This window comes from Elaeis guineensis, chromosome 2 (genome assembly GCF_000442705.2).
Source record: "Elaeis guineensis isolate ETL-2024a chromosome 2, EG11, whole genome shotgun sequence".
Lineage (NCBI taxonomy): Eukaryota > Viridiplantae > Streptophyta > Magnoliopsida > Arecales > Arecaceae > Elaeis > Elaeis guineensis.
In genome coordinates, this window is record NC_025994.2 from 115,819,442 (window position 1) to 115,841,393 (window position 21,952).

At 38.8% G+C, this 21,952-nt stretch overlaps 2 protein-coding genes across 2 annotated transcripts; both read right to left on the reverse strand.

The window, feature by feature from the left end:
- Positions 1–5,681: 5,681 nt before the first annotated feature.
- Positions 5,682–6,369, reverse strand: LOC140855827 (uncharacterized). Its single transcript, XM_073252883.1, has one exon. The coding sequence runs from the start codon at positions 6,335–6,337 to the stop codon at positions 5,696–5,698; it is 642 nt and encodes a 213-aa protein (XP_073108984.1). The 5' UTR covers positions 6,338–6,369; the 3' UTR covers positions 5,682–5,695.
- Positions 6,370–8,274: 1,905 nt separating this feature from the next.
- LOC105040518 (uncharacterized) lies at positions 8,275–13,297 on the reverse strand. Its single transcript, XM_010917079.4, has 3 exons — positions 13,159–13,297; positions 9,729–10,356; positions 8,275–9,621 (listed from the first exon to the last, which is right to left on the reverse strand). The coding sequence occupies exons 2-3, from the start codon at positions 10,338–10,340 to the stop codon at positions 8,314–8,316; spliced, it is 1,920 nt and encodes a 639-aa protein (XP_010915381.1). The 5' UTR covers positions 10,341–10,356; positions 13,159–13,297; the 3' UTR covers positions 8,275–8,313.
- Positions 13,298–21,952: the final 8,655 nt, after the last annotated feature.

Genomic DNA, 21,952 nt, shown 5'->3' on the forward strand with positions numbered 1-21,952 from the left:
ATCATAGTACAAGTTAAGAGAACTTATGATTAATACTAATGGACATTATATAGATATTGTTGCAACCAAGAGTTCATAGCTCAATACATCAGGTATTATTCACTCTGGCCCATGGGTCTCACAATTTTTCTTTCAAAAGATGCCTCACATGAGAAGGATGGTCTCCTCTTATATAAGCCAGAGTCTCCTTGACTCACATCCAATGTAGGATTAATGATGCCCTCCCTTCTATACTACAACACAGCCTTCTAGTCAAGAAAGAATCTGTGTACTCTCACAGACTGGTGTTTGGGTGGGAGGAGCCCATAGTCCATGGAGGATGGTATCCTTCTTATAGCACCACTGTTGCAGCTAAGGGTTCATAGCTCGATATGTGAGATATTGTTCGTTTTGACCTATGGACCGCACGATTTTGCTTTTCAAAAAGAGCTTCACGTAGAAAAAATTATCTCCTTTTATATAAGCTAGAGTTCTTCTTGACTCACAATTAATGTGGGACTAATGATGCCCTCTCTTCTGCCCTACAACAGATATTTACAGATAAAAAATGTTTACACAATACCTCTAAATATTATTATTGCACAAACATACATGCATGAACTAATAAAGTATAGGTTAAATATCTATAACAAATACTAACGGACCATTCAAAATCATATACTACTACCAAATATTATTGTATAAATACTTAAACCACACATGATTACAGTAACCTGGTATGACCATAAAATGTTACGATACAAGTAAAAAAAAATTATAATGGAAAGCAATATACATTTTATAAATATACGTAGGCCTTGCAAATCTATTAAAAAACATGTATTACACGTAGTTTTTATTGTATAGATATCCACAATAAATTTTCAATTATAAGGAACCCTATTACAACCATGAAATATATATCGTCACATAAGTTAAAAAACCTAAAACAAATACTTATGGACTTGTACATGTTTAGGTCTTATATAACTACTAGAAATTATGTTACAAATTTTATTGTATAAATATTGAAAATATATCTACAACTACAATGCATCCTAGTACAACCACGAAATATTACAGTACAGGTCGGAAAACTTTTAGTGAATACTAATGGACATTGTACAAGCATGTTCATGAAAATAACTATGAATTTTGATCAGAATTTGGACATCTATTAAAAAAAATGTGCACTAGTAATCCCCCATCAAGCCGCCAAAGAGAAGCTCATTGCTGGGATTGGTGCAAAAGGCTCCTCTGCCAACATTCTTTGCGTCCAATATGCTGACGACATTACCATCTTCTGTCACCCAACCAAAAAGTTCTCCAACAACCTCAAGTTTATAATGTACGCCTTTGGACTTCTGATTGGATTCAAAATCAACTTCTAGGGATTGGTCTTACAAGTGCTGAGACATCAAGACTATCGAAGCTGCTTGGTTGCCAGACAGGTAATCTTCCATTATTCTACCTCGGCCTCCCACTTAACTATAGATCTATTAAAACTTCTGAGTGAAAGTTTTTACTGGAGAAAGTGGAAAAGAAATTATCAGGATGGAAGAGAAACGTGCTGACATTAGCTGGGCGTCTAGTTCTCATCAACTCAGTGTTAAGAGCGATACCCATTTTCTGGATGTCTACTCTACACATACCTGCTGCCATCATCAAAATAATTAACCATATTTGCAGAAACTTTCTTTGGGGAGATCAAAACCCTTGCTCCAGACTTAAATTTCTTGCAAATTGGGAGCAACTCTCTGGTCCAAAGAAGTTGGGAGGACTGGGCATTATAAACCTAAATATTCAGAACACAACTCTTCTTCTCAAATGGTGGAACTCCTTATGCTCCGAAGTTGACAAGCCATGGAAGTCCCACACCCAAAAAATATACTATGCAAGACAGTATCTGATAGATTTGAAGAATCTCAAATAAAAATAATAAACACTCTTTTCTTATGGTGGAAAGATGACAAGAAGAATACTTGCTTCACACACCACAATGGACAAATCACCTTCCTATTTATAGATGCCTAGATGCCTTTTTAAATTCTATAGCATTTAATTCATGCATGGAATACTAAGAAGCATTTACAGAATTCTATGTATTTAACTTTTCATCTATCAAGAAGCCTATTCCTTTTCACAATGAGGCCTTTCAGATTTCCAAGAGACCCTTTAGTTTTCCAAGAGGTCTTTTAGTTTTCCAAAGTCATTTTATGATAAGTTTAAAATAATCCAATAATTTCCCCCTTAAACTTGTTCATCTTGGTGCTATGACTCCAAGCATCTTCCTCAGCCTTTGATAGTCTTCACTTTTGAGTGATTTTGTGAATATATCAGCAACTTGTTCCTTTGATTTGCAATACACAACCTCCACAATTCCTTTTTTGACTTGATCACGAAGAAAATGAAATCTAGTGTCGATATGTTTGCTTCTTCCATGTTGGACTGGATTCTTGGCTAGCTCAATAGCAGATTTGTTATCAACATTGATCTTTATAGGCTCCTTTTGTGGATGACCCAATTCTTCTAGCAAATTGCGCAACCATATAGCCTCACATACACATGATGCCGCTGCAACATACTCCGCCTCACATGTAGATAGTGCCACAATAGATTGCTTCTTTGAGCTCCAAGAGAAAGCATTAGCACCAAAATAAAAAACATAACCGGAAGTGCTCTTCCGTTCATCAAGATCTCCACTCCAATCACTATCAGAAAAACCAATTAAACTTGCATCATTGGAATGAGCATAAAACATACCATGATCAAGAGTTCCTTTAAGATATCTAAGAATCCTCTTTGCCGCCATCCAATGTGACTCCTTTGGATGCTCCATATATCTACTAATCAAACCAACTCCATAAACAATATCGGGCCGACTTATAGTGAGATAGCGAAGACTTCCAACAAGACTTTTGAAGAGAGTCGAGTTCACCTCCTTGCCTTCTCCTTCTTTATTAAGTTTTTCTCCATAAGCCACCGGGGTGTTTACTTCCTTACAACTCTCCATTTTGAATTTTTTTAGAATGTTTCTTGCATATCTCCCTTGAGAAATGAAGATGCCATCTTCTCTGTGCTTTACCTCGATGCCAAGAAAATAGGACATCAAGTCTCCACCCGTCATTTCGAACTCCTTGCCCATAGCTGCTTTGAATTCATAAATCATTTCCTTGCTGCTACCTGTCACAAGAAGGTCATCTACATATAAACATATTATCAAAATATCATCTCCTTTTTTCTTCACATAGGTGGCATATTCATAGGGGCACTTGACAAAGCCGTATCCTTGGAGATAATGATCGATCCGTGTATTCCATGCTCGGGGTGCTTGCTTCAATCCATACAAAGCTTTTCGTAACTTATACACTTTATCTTCCATGCCTTTAAGGATATAACCCTCCGGTTGCTCAATATAAACTTCTTCTTCAAGGTAGCCATTGAGAAATGCTGACTTCACATCCATATGGTACATCTTCCACTTGTGATGAGATGCAAGTGAGAAGATAAGCTTCACGGTGTCAAGTCGAGCAACTGGTGCAAAGACTTCATCATAGTCGAATCCCTTCTTTTGCTTGTAGCCTTTGGCAACAAGACGAGCTTTGTATCTTTCTACTTCTCCATTAGCAGTGTGCTTCACTTTGTACACCCACTTAACGTCTATCGCCTTTTGTCCTTTTGGAAGTGTAGTTAACTCCCACGTATTATTTTTCTCTAGGGCATGGATCTCCTCCTTCATTGCCTTTCTCCATTCAGCTTTCTGCACTGCTTCATCAAATGTTAGAGATTCAACATCAGCAAATAAACAATATAAATCAACTTGTTCAACTGCTTCTGTTTCATCATAAAGATCATTAAGACTTCTAAATTTTCTTCCATGACTTCTTGTTGATATAGAATGACTTGAAGAAGCCGGTGTAGCTTGTGGTGGTGGAGATGATCTTGCTGGTGATAATATTGGTTGGACAGCCTCCACTTCTATGTTCTCCTCAGCTTCATTATGAAGTGGTACATATTTGGTATGAGAATCTGTGCCACTCCAATCCCATACATCATCTTCCTTGAAGACCACATCTCGACTGATGATTACCTTATTTGCCGTTGGATCATACAACTTGTAGGCTTTGGATTGCTCACTGTATCCTATGAAGATGCACTTTTGGCTTCGATTATCAAGCTTTTTTCTCTTCTCTTGTGGCACTTGGGCATAAGCAATGCTCCCAAAAATCTTCAAGTGGCTCACTCCTGGCTTGTAGCCACTCCAAGCTTCCTTTGGTGTCATTCCTTTGATGAACTTTGTCGGACTTCGGTTGATGAGATAGGCTGCACATGCCACCGCTTCAGCCCAAAATTGCTCGGGAAGGTTCTTCTCTTTCAACATACTTCTTGTCATGTCAAGGATGGTCCGATTCTTCCTTTCGGCTACTCCATTTTGTTGTGGAGAGTACGGAGCAGTGAATTGATGTCGAACTCCTTCTTCATCACAATAGTTCCTGAAAGCATTTGACATGTATTCTCCGTCTCTATCGGATCTCAAAATTTGTACTTTATAGTTACATTCTTTTTCAACTAAAGATTTAAAATTTTTAAATGTAGAGAGTGCAGCCGACTTTTCTTTAAGAAAATAAACCCACAACATTCTACTAAAATCATCAACAAATGTTATAAAATATTTGTTACCACCATGAGATTCTGGAAGAGGGCCGCATATATCAGTATGCACCAACTGCAATGGTCTCATTGCTTTCCAAGACTTTCCATCTTTGAAGGGAGCTCTTGTATGCTTTGCTAGTGTGCACTTTTCACAAACTTCATTTGGATAATATATATGCGGAAGACCTTTCACCATACCATCTTTAGATAGCAATTTCAAACTTCCAAAATTTAAATGTCCAAGCCTGAGATGCCAAAGCCAAGAAGGGTTCTTGATATCCACTTGCAAGCAATTTTGAGAATCTGTCTTCAAGAGAAGAGGAAACATCCTGTTCTTCGCCATCTGGACACAAGCAATCAGCTTCCCATTCCAATCTCTTAAGGTTAGTGATGACCCTTTCATATGAATTATATAACCCTTCTCCAAAAGTTGGCCAATACTTAGAATATTACTCTTCAAGTCTGACACATAATATACATTGGAAATAAAATCAGACGTACCATTCTTTTGTTGAATCATGATCTTGCCTCTTCCTTTGACGGGAACTTTAGAGAAATCCCCAAACTTCACATCACCATGCACCCCTTCTTGCAACTCTACGAATAGGTCTTTTCTTCCACACATGTGGTTTGTGGCTCCTGAGTCAAGAAACCACACATTCTTCAAGTCTCCATTTTGTTGGCATGCCAAAAGAAGAGTTGGCTCTTCTTCTTGGTTTTTGGATTCGGAGTAGTTGCTTTGCTCATTGTTCCAACACTCATAGCTATAATGCCCATATTTGTGGCAATTATAGCATTGAACATTGGATCTTGCTTGGTTACGACCTCCATTTAATCTTCTACCTCGACCATGTTCACCTCTTCTACCACCTCTTCCATTGTTGAAATTTGGAGTTCGGCCTCTTCCACCATTGTAGCCTCCTCGACCATGACTACGGCCTCGACCACGACTACGATAGTTGTTGCCACCACCTCTTATGTTGCTACTAGCATCTCGAAATGCTTGAGATTGCCCTTGATCCTTTCCTTTTTGATCTTTGGCCTCCACCTTTGATTGAAGTATTTACTCTGTATTAGCTGCTTCAATTTTATTTTGCTTCTTTTGTTCATGGACTTGAAGTTTACCCATCAACGCATTGATGGATAGAGTATCCACATCATTAGCTTCTTCAATAGCGACAACAATATGCTCAAACCTCGGTGTCAAAGACCGAAGTATCTTCTCTACCACTCGAACATCATCTATCTTCTCTCCATTCCTCTTCAATTGGTTTACGATAACCAATATTCGAGAAAAGTAGTTGAAGATATTCTCCGTCTCCTTCATGGTGGCGACTTCAAATTCTCCCCGTAGTTGTTGTAGTCGAATTCGCTTCACTTTTTCTTCTCCTTTAAATATGATGGAGAGAGTATCCCATGCTTGCTTTGCAGAAGTTGCCTCAGCAATTCTTTCAAATGTCACTTCATCCAAGGCTTGATACAATTGAAACAAAGCTTTCTTGTCTCTCCTCCTTGTTACTCTCAAAGCCTCCTTTTGATTTTGATTGTACCCTCTCTCTTGATCTGGTGTAGGCTCGGTGTAGCCATCATTAACGATCTCCCATAGATCTTGTGAGCCAAACAATGACTTCATCTGGATACACCAATTCCCAAAGTTCTCCTTAGTAAGCTTTGGGATTTGCATTTGCACACCATCACTAGCCATTTCTCTTAGGATCAGTCTTCTCAACAAGACAAGGCTCTGATACCAAATGATAGATTTGAAGAATCTCAAATAAAAATAATAAACACTCTTTTCTTATGGTGGAAAGATGACAAGAAGAATACTTGCTTCACACACCACAATGGACAAATCACCTTCCTATTTATAGATGCCTAGATGCCTTTTTAAATTCCATAGCATTTAATTCATGCATGGAATACTAAAAAGCATTTACAGAATTCTATGTATTTAACTTTTCATCTATCAAGAAGCCTATTCTTTTTCACAAGGAGGCCTTTCAGATTTCCAAGAGACCCTTTAGTTTTCCAAGAGGTCTTTTAGTTTTCCAAAGTCATTTAATGATAAGTTTAAAATAATCCAACAGTATCAACATTTGATTCTCAATACATCCATCGAATTGCTTCACCCTTCTGGAGAAGCGTTTTAAATGCAGCTCCGATATCATGAAATCCTTCTCGTCACCAGTGATAGAAAATGGCAAAAACACTTCTCTCTAATATGATGCTTGGGACAGCAATGCTCCTTATTTCCTATCTTATATATGGTTGCCACAAAGAAGAATATTAGTGTAGTTGAATTTCTGACAAAACCGGACTGGGCAAGCAACTTCAGGCTTCCACTCCCCTCAGTAGGTATTACAGAATTCCAACACCTCCAAACCAAGCTCAATGAAATGCATCTTACAATACACAACGATCATAGATGTTGGATATGGATCGACATCATCCAACGGATATTCAATTTCGAAGTGCTATGAGTTCCTAATTCATGGAGAGGTCATTTCCCATTTTGGTCAAATTATTTGGAAGCTACCTTTATCAGAGAAATGCAAAATCTTTAACTGGCTCTATTATCGTAAAAGGATTTTAGACTGGGAGGTTCTGAATCAAAAAGGAGTGCAAGCCCCTAGTCTATGTCCATTATGTGGCCTCCGAAGTGAAACCTCAAACCATCTTCTCACATCATGCTACTTTACGAAGGAAATTTGGCGACATATACTCCCCTAAACAACTGAACCAGCCGACGTCATCCATCTGCGGCTCCCGTCTAGTAAATGGCACACTGATAAAAAGTTGGATAAAGCTTTAAATACCTTGGTTGCCATTACTTTGTGGTGTATTTGGATTGAAAGAAACAACAAAATTTTCCGTTGCGAAGCACTCTGTCGGATCACAGTGATTAAAAAGATTTCATCCCTTTTTGAAGACCGGACAAGGAGCACAATGGACGAACAATTCTCTCATGTTGCGAACATACTCTCTTCTTCTTCCATAGGATATAACCCCCACCCTTCTTAATCTCTGTATGGATTGGTTATTGAAAGAGGATCGACAATCAATGTTGAAGGTCCAATACAACGATGGCATTATAATGTCGAGAGAAAGTACATAGGAGCCTTGACGGCTTGGGTAAAGATGTTTGACAGGTCTGTAACGATGTTTGGCAGATCTACCATAGGCCTTTAAACTTCCAGCAACAAGTCTGTATTTTTTCTGTAATAGGTTTTTAGATCAAAATGAGGGGTGGGATGTTGTATTTTCTTCAGGTCAAAATGAGGGGTGGGATTTATGTGATGGGACACTCCCTCACCCCTCTAACTGATGAGACCATGTCCTAGAACATGCGTCTCCATCCTTATCTTCTATAATTATTGCTATAATAATATACTATTATCTGGTGGTGGAAGTATCTTACTTCCTCAATTAAAAAAAAAAAAAAAAAAAATGTATACTAGTCATAATTTTTATTTCACGGGTATTGAAAACAAATTCTAATTTTAAGGAACCTTGCATAGCCATTGTTAGTTGGAGCTCGGCAGTATGACCGTTTGATGCATGCAACGTACGGTCATGATTGTTTGACGGGTGGGATTCTTTGCTTTGTGGGCACGGGCATGTCACTCTTGATTAGGCCCGTAATTTAACGACAAAGTGTCCTCACCTGCACCATAGGGGAGCTTATAGACTTATAGTAGTGGCGTCAAGGTTGCTCCAACTTATGGAAGGCGTAGTCCCCAAGTAAAGGAGAGAGCCAGGAGATCCATTATCCTTATGGATGTCCTCCGCAGCGGAGGATTCATCTCGCGCATGGCCTGTCTCCACATGGTGGCCATCGCGCACGTGAGCTGACTCGGAATTGCCACCATAACTGGGGTCGTACCCGGGAGACCTTAGAAGTGCACGGCACGCAGTATCTACGGAAGGCAGAGACCCCAAGCAAAGGAAAGAGCCACCAGGTACATTATCCTTGGGAATGTTCTCCGCAGCGGAGGAATCCTCTCCTTCATGGCTTGTCCCAGAATTGGAATTCGAAAAAAGAAATTGCAGACGGCTCCCCAAGTGAGCTGACTCGGAATTGCCACCATTCAGACTGGGAAATCGGGCGTCAGATTTTGAAATCTGTTTCAATTTTGAAATCCTAGCCGGTTCGCGTACTCTTGGCAATCGGCTGGCGGATTCCGACGATCGAACCGGATAGGAATCAATTTGCTTCTCATTCATCCTGGGAGTCGCCTCCGTTGGTGAGATCCCGAGAGCTTCATTGTTCATATCCAGATCGGGACCTTGACCTTCTACCTGCAGCTGAACTTCATAAATCAATTCACCGACAGTCACGTCAATGAATGATGGAATCTTCGAGCGATCCAAGCAAGAGATGCGCAGCCTTGCCTCGCAAAGGTCCAATTTCTCCTCTGTCTTCTTGTCTAGCTCTTCCAGACTCCCAAAGCTTGCCACCAAGGACTGGAAAGAGGCCCTATCCCAACAATGCAAGGGGAAGCTCGCTACTCTAATCCACACGTCAAGAGGTTTCCCCATCGCTCCAACCCTCTTGCTCCAACGTTGGAGCTGAAGAAAGAAGTTATTGTACCTTATAGGTTGAAGTTCTGTCAATTTTTGAAAAGCTTCTTCTGATGGAAACTCAACCAGAAAAGCATTTTCATCTAGCCGGCGTATTGGCCAAGACCAATTCCAAGGCCACACCGAAGATAGGGCATCCACCACATCCTTCTCAGAGCCGATCTCACTCTCAAACGAAAACGAGAGGACTCCACAATATCCGAACTGCCCTGCTGCTCTAGAAATCTCTTTGGAAAGAGGAATGATCACCGAAGGTGGAGAACTCTCCTCAGAGCATCTTCTAGCGGGACACTTGATAGCTCTGTGCCCCACTTTACGACAACGGTCACATGACAAAATGCTGTGGCAAACAAAAGCAGTGTGATCCTTATCACCGCAACGATGGCAGGGCAAACTGTAATCTTGGACCTAATATTGAGCATAAAATAATAACGAATCAAGAGAGAGAACATAAATACGTTTATCATATCAGAAATGTGAAAATATCATTGCAATGAAATGATGAAGTCCCTTACCCCTTTCTCGAGAAAGGATTCTCTATGTTCATAACGAGGCGGCGGCAGAGGCGCAACACCTATTTCTTGCAACAGCTCCCATAATTTCTCTTTCGGAACTGCAGTTTGAGAACACCATTTTTCAGTAGCAGATTCTACAGACCTCTCCCCTTTCTTAGGAAATTGGATCACTTCATTTTCCTCATCATTATGTGTAAGATAAGTATCCATAGAGCAAGAAACCCATGGCCTTTTGCGAACATTGGTCGGCATGGTCATGGAGATTTCTCCATTTTTCTTTCTTGATCCCTCCGTATCATTTTCCACGGTTTCATAAGATTCTCCCTGTGGAATGCTATTCTCTTTACTAGGTGCTCGATCGAATCTTTTTTTCTTGCTAGCTTGACTCTGCATGTAATCTTCAATCTCCTTGCGAATTTCTGACGTGACATTCGGGCATGGTTGGACATTGCCTCCAGCTTGCGTCAAATGTAGCTTATGTCGATAGATACCCCCATGGGTAGTCTTACCACAAAGATCACATTTTATAGCATTTATACTTTGCCCAGGGTATGCATAAGAACCATATTTCCAACCTGGATCGCTAGACTTTGGTTTTTGCTTCATCTCCATTATTTCAATTGAACCTCTGCAAGCAGTCAACAAAAATGATGTAATAATTTAATCTACGACTTCAAGTGCATGAAAAATTCATGAAACGAATTATATAAATCAACAATACAAGGTGACAATTTGCAACGCAACCTTCTACTGCCACCAGGAAGAAGATGCAGTTAATCAACCACACCCAGCCAAGCAGTTAAAAGGTGTTAGAAAATCTGACGGTGTAGAGGCTAAAGATATAGAATATATCTAAAAAATGAATGTTTTTGAGCTCCGAGCAGCCAAGATTTTTGTTTTTGGGATGCCATATAATGCACTATGGAAAAATGGGAAAAAAAAACCTTATAACTTGAGAAAATATCAAAGTATTTTTATAAATATTTTCAATGAAAGAGCTAGTAAGGCAAAATCCACGTTTATTAAAGAAGAAAAACAACTGTTGGCTAAGGCTAACTTAGAGATTTTCTTAAAAATATTTTCAATCTAACAAACTTATGACCAGTATTTTTTTGAATTTTTTTATCCTTTTTATTAGAAAATTGATATTATCTGCCGTAGATATTCTTAAAAACTTTTATCTCAAATAAATAAGAAATTTTTTCACATATAAATATTATGTAACAACATATAAGATACAAGAACTTTGCATCTTATCAAGAATTTCTCCATGAAAACAATGATAAGAAAATAAAAAAGCATCTAACTATTGGAGATAAATGTATAAAAGTAATTAGAAATGGATATTATATATAAAAGGGGTCGATATAAGAAAATCCATTTAATATTCTAGATAGAATAAGATATCTCACTTCCCTCTCTGTATGAATTTTCTTTTGAAAAATCCTTTCTAGCTAGGTTCCAATATTTAGATTGTAATGGCTGGAAAAATCTTTATTCTCACACGCATAGATAGAATTGCCACATAATTACGGGGAATTCTCCATCTCGGACCAGAAGAAACCAATTAGGTATGTGATTTGTTTTTGGGACAAACCACATCTATGTTCTATGTTGCATCAAACATTCTTCCCATGTTCAGGTGAGGAGTTCTTTGAAGGGAATAAACTGGATAAGATTGGTAAGGAAAGTAGAGACCAAAGAGTTATATTAAAAATCAAATAATAGGGAAAGGATGGTGCGGTATAAGAAAAATAGAGAAAGAGTTGCACGTGAAATTATATATCTAAACAGATTTGCAGGTATCTTAAATATGAAAATCAAATGTTGCCCATTATAGCTTTGGGCCAGATCAGGCGGCAAGATCTAGGTTGCGTCGAGGGGAAGGGATGAAGAGAAGAGACTGTCCAACTCGGGAAAAAGAAGAGAGAGAAAAGAATGGGAGAAGCCATTTTTCACCCTCGGGTCAGAGGAGGGGGTAAAAAAAAAAGAAAAAAAGAAGAAAAAATTATTTATAGATCTCTGGATTGATCTGAACTTATTTTTAAGTTCTTAGACTTCTCAGTTGGAATAAAATTTTCTTGAATTACTTAAGAGTTATTTTTAGGTCCCTGCCGTCTACAAGTTTATGTTCATGTTATACAGATTTATATTCAGATGACACAGATTACATAATTCTTTGGTTATCTAATTTTAATAACTGGTTATGCAGGATTACATTGATATATGCTTTGGTTGCATCGTTATCCTATCCGGTTATATAGTTTTATTATTTGATTTATACGATTAAATGGTAGGGATCTAAAAATAATTTCTTAAGTAGTTCAAAAAAAATTTATCCCATCCAAAAAATTCAGGAACTAAATTTTTTCAAGAAAGAAACAACACCCTTGAGACCGGAGGAAGGGAGAGAGAAGGAGAGTCCAGCCAGCCATACCGAAGGGAACAGCTCCAAATAGAGAAAGAAAGGAGTCCAGCGACCGACCCACTGCAGTGAGGAATGCCGGCGACAACAGTCCGGCAGTAAAAAGAGTAGAGAGTAGGAGATGCTGGCCAACGCCTAGGGGCTGGAGGGGAAGGAAGGAACAGGAGAGAAAGAGAGAGAGAGGGCATAAGAGGGACCCGGCCGGCCATCTTTAGAGGGAAGAGGTGAATGCCGGCGAAGACCCGATAGCGGCTCTAGGAGAGAGGAGAAGTGGGAAGGAGCCCGGTGGCCGGATCAAGCCGACGATGAGAAAAACGGTGCCGGAAGGGAGACGGCCGGATCGGGAGGACGCCGCTAAAACGTAACGGCAACGGGGCCGGAAAAGAGGAGAGAAAAAACGGCTAAAGAGAGAGAGAGAGACGTAGGAAGAGGGGGGGAGAGAGAGACAGGGATGTGGGGTGGTGGAACACGGCTCCCAGCCGGAGTCGGGGCCGGAACAGAGAGAAAGGAGGAGAAATAGAGAAGAGAGAGAGAGAGAGGGATGGGGGGCCCGGTGGCCTGCCTGCCGCCGGAGAAAGAACTTCACAAAGGGGTGCTCGAGGAGAAGTGGGAAGGGGTAGTTTCTGAGAGCTTCTCTCTCTAGACAAGCTTAGAGAAAGAAGCTTGATCAAACATTAACTAACAGAAGGTCACTGTGATGATAGTGTACAGAACCGAATTTCCGATAAAACAGGAGGAGAAAGCAAAGCATCGGGCCAGCAACAGCAAGCACGAAGAAAATTAGGAACCAGAAGCTGTAGAAGAAGAAGAAAGGATGACAAAAACAGAGGGGACAACAAGGGAAGCCTCATTAGCACTCAGAATCAGAAGAAAAATATGAGAAAAAGGAAAAGCATAGGATAACTAAGGAGGAGGAAGAAGAAAGAAGAACGCAGAAGAAGATGACCGGCAGGATGTCCGAGAAGAAAGAAAGAAAGAACGAAAAGAACAAAAGAAAACACCTACCTGACACCGCCGGCAGTGGCTGCCGTCACCCGTCGTCGCCGTTAGAACCTCGGGTGGCCGTGTAGGCGTACCACCTCCTCACCTGCGTCTGCCCAAACTACAGATGGCAAAGCATGAAAGGAGCGCCTGGGCAGCCGTCTTCTTGTAGAATAGTGCCTACGCGGCGTTCGTAGAGTCGTTTTTAGGCCTGTCGGCACGCTACTGCCGACATCTTATTGTTTTAAAGTATGTTGGTGGGGCAGTACTTGGATGCCAACCAAAAAACCAAAAAAAGAAAAAAAGAGAGTACTTCTAATTTATTTTAAAAAAAAATAATTATTTTTTTTGGGATGATATGTGGGAGTTACCACCCAGCAGTTTATTTTAAAAGACAATTCACCGTTCAGTTACACCGGATTACCATTATGCAAGAAAAAGGACCCCAAAAAAGTGTTGGGTACCTCTCACCGGCCAGATGGACCCTAAGTTGGTGTCATAGAAAGACAAATTTCTATCTTTAGAAGACTAATTAATATTCGAGAATGATGTTTTAGCTGCCTTGTCAGAATACTTAATAAATATGAAGGAAATATTTTATTATCTTGATGGCTATTTTCCACAATGGCCACCATTATGTTAATCAGATGTCAAAGATCAAAGAAATTAGGGAAACATCGTCCAAGACCGTGCCAAGCTTTCAACGCGGCGCTTTAGCGAGACAGTCACCATGTGAAGCCAAGAACACTGGTCATTGTGGAAGTCAAGACGCCAAATTCTCGCCTAGGCGATCGCTTGAGGCGATTCTTGGCGGCGGGTCTGTCGACCCCGAGTGGGTGGACGCAAGTCGCCGTCCCGACAGCTTGGTGAGTTCGTCCACACGTCGTCAACAAAGGCGGCACAAGCACCGGCTCTCGCTCAAGCGATTCGATTCGGTTTACCAACCCAAAGTCGCGGGTGGGTGCCAATTTATGTATACCGGCGAACTGCCGGCCCCTTCCTAGTAAATCGTTATTTAGTTAAAATAGATTGAAAACTTTATTTTTGTCATCTCTTATCATAGAATAATTGTTATCGGACATTGTAATAGAAAATAATAATTAATTATAGGAAAATAATGGTTTTCTTAAACAAATGAATAACCATTAATTATATCATCATTTACTAATCATTATTTCCACTTTTATAAATTTATAAAATTTGCCTATATACACATTTAAACAATAAAAAAAATATATTTGAGATTCGCCATACATATTCTAACATCATCTTACTCTGCTGATAAATTATATAAAACCTATTGCTAAAAGATACCATCGTAGAGATTAATCATCAATGATCCCAAAATGCTAAAAACACTCCACTGCATACAATCTATAGAAAATATGAGAAAAGTAAAAATCACTTGGAACACTCGATGCCCTGCACCATTCATGTGTGGTACAATTGGCGATGACAATTCAAAAAAAGCAAGGATTTGATTCCATTTCGGACTTTTATTGTTTTCAAGATGGAAAGTGGCAGCAATATCATATTCTCCTCTCCTCGTTGTAGAGCTTTATCAAAGAACAGTGAACATCTTAGTGGCCTCCCAGTAGAATCTGGAGAAGAAAAAAATGGAGAACCAAGCTAAATAGACCTTCGAGTTACAAAGACAACAATGAATTCGATGAACTTTAAACGCTTCTTGCTTCAATCCAGCCATCAAAAGTCGCAAATGTCCTGTTCAGAAACTTATTGACTCTAGGAATTTCTCCATTAGCTTGTTTCACTCCTCTCTCAATAAGGGAGGACTCTTATGTCTCTGCTACAAAGCTCAACGAAGGCAAAAGTATTGTAAAAAATGAAGGTTTTCATATAGCTTATGTTGAGCATTAGGCTCAGCATCGGTGAAATTTTAGCCAAAAAAAGGCTGGCTATGCATAGCATTTGATATTTTTGCGTCTTAATAAAATTTGTATGACCGTAAAATATATAAAGCCACACTACTGGAGTTAATTTGGCCTTGCGCAGCATTCGATATCATCTTTCTTTGATAATATAACACGATAGATGCCAACTTTAAAAAAGAAAATATCTATTGTCTAAAGGACTTTAGACACTCACCTTAGAAGAAGAAGAAGATGAAAAGAGGGAGGAGGAGGAAGAGGTCCGCCTTTCCAAACAAATTAGATTATATCATTGAAAACCTAACTAATAATAATACATATTTTTAGTCAGTGAATGGTAGTGTCATGCATCCCAACATTACCTGTGTTGCGATCAATCCCCTCGTCGCCTGGTCGTCGGAAAACGAGCACCTGCAAAAGAAGTCAACACTGATCGGAGATGCCTCCGGCGGAGACCCTCCGACGGTCAAGTCAGAGAGGAGACTAGGCAACAATAGAAAAGAATCAGTGGGGTCAGCGAGAAAGAGCCAGAGAGGTATATAGAGAGAGAGAGAGCTCAGGAGTTTTGAAAGAACTTCCCCCAGCACTGTTGCCTTCTCCGTTTTATAGTAGGGCGCGGCGTGGTCCTGTCATTAATGGCGCAGACAATTGGAGAGTTGTCAAATCGTCGGAGACTGTCAGAATCACCGTGAGGCTGTCAAATCACTAGGGTTGACCCATGTCCAGGGTAGGACGATGTCCCCAGGGCGGCTACGCCGTACGTCCTTGTCAGGACAGCAGCCCATATCAGTCGTACGGCGTTTGGGGAAGCCGACTGACCATATGTCGGTACTTGGTTGCAGGATGTTGGGTGAAGACTCAGGGACACCGTCGGCTGGTTTGGCGCATTGCGGGGATCGAATATCGACTATCATCCCCGCTTGACAGTGAGTCGGTAGAGTCGGACTCCGCCGTTCGGCTAGTTGGGAACAGAATGGATCCGCTCGACCGACATACCTTCGGTCGGACAACGTCGAAAGTCATCGATCGGTGCGGTCGGTAAAGTTAGACGTCGGTCAGGCAGGTCCGAGGGTGAGTCGGCGTGAAAGGGGTCGGTCGGTGTATCCCAACAACCTGGTAAATATAAAGGATAATATCTTATTATCTTGATGGCTTTATTGCAAGATAGCGGCTTCAAATTTCATATCATTTTGATTGTACAGAGAATTTGAATTACAAATGGATGTTGGAGGAAAATTTGAATTAAAATTTTAAATATTATTGAGATGCTGGGAGCTTCTCTTTCTCTCTTATTCATATTTTATTTTTATATTTTTTATTTTATTAATAAATTTTGATGAATTTTTTTTTCTCTTTACATGAGAAAAAAATTTTGATGGCTCCATGATGGACACCAGATGTCAAATTATATAACATGAACAACACGGCACTTGCACGTTCCTGGGGAGACATTGATGACTTCAGCCAGACAGACGTTCACTGATTTTGGTCGCTGGGTGAAGCCAAAACAGTAAGCGTGAAAGTAAGGACGCCAAATTGTTGCCAAGGCGATCGCTTAAGGCGATTCTTGCCGCCTAGGCGCCCGGTCCATAGATCGCGAGCGGTCGAGCGCAAATAGGCGCCGCGAGAGCCTGATGCTCGATTGTCTTGGGCCCACGGGCGGTCAGTTGGTCAACGAAGACTCTGCACGCTTAAGCGATTCGATTCGCGCGTTTTTATTTATTTATTTATTTATTTTTATAATGTGATGTGAGGTGGCATCAACCAGTAGATTCGATCCTTGTGGTTTAACTGCCCAAAGTCGCGTGGGCGTCCAGGTGAGCATTTGGGCGTGACTCGCCCGATTTTCTCTGCCGGCAAAAGCCCGGCCCCCATGCTACTGAATTATTATTTAGTTAAAAGATTGAAAACTAATTTTTTTTCTTTTTTTGACATCTTTTATCATATATAGAATAATTATTATCAGACATTGTAATGAAAAATAATGATTAAATAACAGTGTTAGTGGGTCAGTCATTCACAGAATTTGGTCATCTCTGTTATTCATCTATTTACATAAATTTTAAAATACTTAAATATTTATCATCCATTCAACATCTACATATATATATATTAAAAGATAAAATTCATCCACTGATATAGATCTTAAAGTACTACTATCTTCATATTTCTTTCAATTCCTACAAAAATAATAACTCCTTGCCATATTAATAGAAAGGACAGTTATGAAATTTTATAAAATTTAAGCTATCATATGATCCTGATGTGACAATGTTCTTTAACAGAGATAGATAACAGGATCATATTGTTAGGATTTTAAAAATTAAGATATAATTGACACTTTGAAATTTTTGAGGTATAAAATGTAGATGGTCTAAATTTGGAGAAGTGCTCCTATAATTTTTTCAAATGAAGATGGTGCTTCTATTTTTTTTAATACTTTTAACATATTTTAGGTTTAAGAATTGATTTTACAGAAGTTCGATGTTATATTTGGACAAGAATGATGATTGGATAGACAACATCACTGCAATGTCGAACTACAAATTATCATTCACTAATCTCAGATTATTATTATATAGGAAAAAGGATCCCAAAAAGTATTAGTCACTGTTGCTGCAATGCTCCCGACCGAGGTAGAGTAGCTAGATCAGTGATGATCTGAGGATGAATTTGATGGTCGGTGACGATCCAAGGAGGATCAAACACTCGTTAGAACTTGCATGACAAGTTTGGTTATCCGAGATTCTCTGATAGAGGATCCTCCGATATTTAAGTCAATTGGATCTTTGGGAATAGTAAATGATAATTTTTAGCAATTAAGTAAATTTTAAGCTCAAAAAAACTTATCGAAGGATCCTCTGTTTTATATTAAAAAAAATGTATATTATCTTGATTATCATTAACTGCTGTGGAGAATCATAGGCCATGATATTTAACTCGTGTGCTATGTTTTATCGTAATCGCCAGGAGTAACTGGGCAGGCAAAATATGATCTGACCCATCAATCCAACTTATATTTGACCCACCAAAAATGGGTTTGGATTTAGACTAAACGGATTTGGATCGCAAATAGATCCCTCGTTTGATCCTTTTAATATTTGGATTGGATTTGAATTTTAGATATTTTATCTGCTTAATCTGTTTAATATTTACATCAGATTAAATCAGATGATCTGTCTCACCTATTTAATCTGTTTAATCCATTTAAAACATATGTAATATGTTTAAAATCTACTTAATCTGTTTCTGACTCATTTTAACCTGACCTGTTTAACCTATTTAAGACCTATTTAACCTGTTTCTGACCCATTTAATCTGATTTTTTTAACATGTTTAATCTGTTTAACCCATTTAACCTAATTTGATCTATTTAATGGAGAAGTAAATAGATCAGATTATCTGTTTAATAAACATGTTATGTTTAAATCTGAATTTTTGATATATTTAATAAGTAAGTCAAATTTGAGTTGATGATTTTTTAATCCGACACGCATTGATCCGACACATATCCGATCCTACCTAACCTAATTGCCATCCCAAGGTCTATCATGGGATCTTGGTCATTGGTCGACAAGCATGCCTGAAGATGGGTTAGGAGGACAAAGGCTGAGACAGTTTGACCCTCTAATATTCACTTTTCACCGGCAAGATGGATTCTAGATTGGTGCCATAAAAAGACAAGTTTTTATCTTTGGGAGGCTAATTAACACTTGCAAATGATGTTTCAACTACCTTGCCAGAATACCTAGTAAACATGGAGGATAACATTTTATTACCTTGATGGCTATTTTCCATGATGGCCACCATTATATTAATCAGATGTCAAATTATTATAAGATAAAAGAAATTAATGAAGCATCGTCCGAGACCGTGCCAACTTCTCAACGCGACACTTTAGCGAGCCAGTCACCATGTGAAGCCAAGAACACTGGTCATCGTGAAAGTCAGGACGCCAAATTCTCGCCAAGCCGATCGATTAAGGCGATTCTTGGCGCCTAGGCGCCGGGTCCATGGATCCCGAGCGGGTGGACGCAAATCGCCGTCCCCACAGCCGTGGCGAATTTGGTCAACAAAGGCGGCACAAGAACCGGCTCTCGCTCAAGCGATTCGGTTCGTGTGGTTTAACCGCTCAAAGTCGCCTAGGCATCCAGGCGGCACATTCCCGTGTGTTTTTCTACTTTTTTGGCGGGATTTTGGTCGTGACCCGTGAACGGAATTGGGTCTGCCCCGATTTATATATACCAGCAAATGCCCGAACCCCATCCTGGTGAATCGTTATTCAGTTAAAAAGATTCAAAACTTTAGTTTTTGTCACCTTTTATCATAGAATAATTGTTGCCGGACATTGTAATGGGAAATAATGATTAATTATAGGAAAATAATGGTGTTCTTAAACAAATAAACAGCCAATAATTACTAGCATAAAACCCGTGCAATGTATGGACATATATGTTATTTCAAAAATATAATATCTTCAAAATATTATTTTTATCCACTACATAATTTTTTTAAAATAATATTATTAGTTCTAGAATTGATTTTGATAATGTCGAAGATGTTTGTGTATAAATTATTTTTACTAATGATATGCTTGAGAATAATTATAGGTTGTCTCAAAATATTTAAAACATATTAATCAAAGGACCGTATTCTCAAAAAATTTCAATTTCCCAAACCTAAGTCTTTCAAATTTCGAAGTAAAGAAGTTTATGAGTTGAAAAGAAAATCCAATCTTGATGCATCTCTCAACAAGCACAAATTATATTTGAGAAGACAAGTCTAGTCTATAAATATTTTAGATAAAGAAGACTATTTGAAATTTCTTTTGACATGCTTGGTACACAGCTGAGCCGATCCAGACAGACTTTGAGCCGACCCAATATCAGCTAACAGGAAAGACGAAAGCCTTGCAAATTTAGAGAAAATCTTCTAAGTCGATTCAATGATCAACTTAGCCAATCTAGCTTGGAGCTTAGCTGACTTAGTGGAAAATAGATCTGACTTAGTCTCAAAGAAGATGAACATGAAAAAAATATAAATCAATAAATATTCTGAGCCGATCTAGAGAGTTAATAAGCCGACCCAGCATTCAAGTGAACCGACTAAGATAGTATTTGAGCCGACCTATCTTAGGTAAATAGAGTAAGATAGAATATTAATTTTTGACACTTACTGCTAAGCTGACTCAGAGTTTCGCTTAGCCAACCTAGTGCTTAAGGTTGGCCGATTCAGAGTTTAGTGAGCTGACTCAGTGAATTCTGACTGAATGGCAATTAGTTTTTCAAAATTTTTAAAATATGGCTAATTTCTTTCCAATGGCTATTTTGATGTTTTCAATGACTAAAAATTAAATGAAGATGTTTTTGGGCCAATAACTATGAAGAATTCATGGAGGGAACCAACTTTTGAAAGAAGAAGCTATTTAGAATATAGACAAGTAGATAGTGTGCGGAATCAAAAGAGAAAAGAAAGGAAGTTAAGAGTATCATGAATGCAATCTTTCCTACATTCAATTTGATTGAAAGAGAGGGAGAGTTATTAAATTCCAGCTAGCTACCATTAAAAAGAAGTATTAAGGGTTGCCTCAACCTCTTAAACATTCAAGAAAGAAGTCCAAATATCGAAAGCTCAACTACCTCAACTTCTTCATATCCAAAAAATATATATTATTTTAACTCTATTTTTATATTCATTGGTTACTTGTTGACGTAGAATTTCATCTCGAGGTTGGATCAGCTGGAGTCGAACAGTGATGACATGTTAAAAATGATGTGGGATCTGCAAGAAAAGTCCTCGATCAGAGAGGCTAACGAAATCCTCTGATGTTTAAGTTAAAAATTTGACAATAGAAGAGAAAGAGTGGAGAGAGGAGATTTCATCCTGAGGATCCCTGTAGGCCTTTATTTATGGATGGAGACTGAGAAGTTGTAAGAAGAAATAGGATCAGGCGGTTGGTCTTGCCTTACTGAGCAAGATATTTTTATTGTCTTTGCTTTTATTAAGAAAATATATTTATTATCTCTTATCTCATCAGAAATATCGATTCCAGAGAGAAAATTAGGTGGTTGACTTTGCTTTATCTAAAGAGATATGGTCCTTATTTACTTTGTGACTGTTGAAATTTAGTGTCGGGCATGCATATATATTTTAATTTTTTTTAAATAATTTAATAAAATAGAAGATTAAAATATTTTTTAATCTTAATCATGCACGTATAAAATATAGAACATAAGGATTTACTTATATATTGAAATTGAACACATGCTGAATTTTATGCTGAAATTGAATATATGATGAATCACATATCCATTTCATAATTTTTTTTTGAATTTGGATCGAAAGAGAGTAGATTCTTTCTTAGCGTTAAGCATCTGATCTCTATGAGTATCCACTCAGGATCAGCCTGAACAATCATCTTTGATATTGATCTTTCTTCTCTAAGAACAATCACCCTGCGAATTTGAATGAAGCCTGGATCTTGATCAACTCTTTGCTCTTTTTCTCGATCTTTTCTTCTCTTCTTCTCTTGCTTTTCTTTCTTGATTATGAAGCAATCAAAATATGAAAATTGTAAGCAAAGGGGACACCCAAGCTCCTCTTAGGCATGGAGATGGGGATGCCTGATACCTTTGAGCGTTGGTACCTTAGGGGAGAAGAGAGGGAAAAGAGAAAGGGGGCGTGGGGAGCTTTTATGGGAGCATGGGCTGCTGCAAATCAGATCTAAGGAGCTTAGAGAAGGTCCTTTAAATAGACAAAAAGTTTGAATCTTATTCAAAATCAAATAATCTCTTAATACAAGTCCTACTTGTATTAGGAATCTTATTGTCTTAGTTATTTGACCATTTTTAAAGATCCATTAGATGCCAACTATTGAAGCCTTTGCACCCACTTTTGCACATGCCACATGGCACTTATGGGATGCCCTA

What these genes read in the sequence shown, in the direction of transcription:
- LOC105040518 (XM_010917079.4), bottom strand. Translation starts at nt 10,340, where the DNA reads ATGGAGATGAAGCAAAAACCAAAGTCTAGCGATCCAGGTTGGAAATAT. An exon ending in AATCCTTTCTCGAGAAAGGG is followed by an intron (nt 9,622 to 9,728) that starts GTAAGGGACTTC and finishes GCTCAATATTAG; the next exon opens with GTCCAAGATTACAGTTTGCC.
- LOC140855827 (XM_073252883.1), bottom strand. Translation starts at nt 6,337, where the DNA reads ATGGCTAGTGATGGTGTGCAAATGCAAATCCCAAAGCTTACTAAGGAG.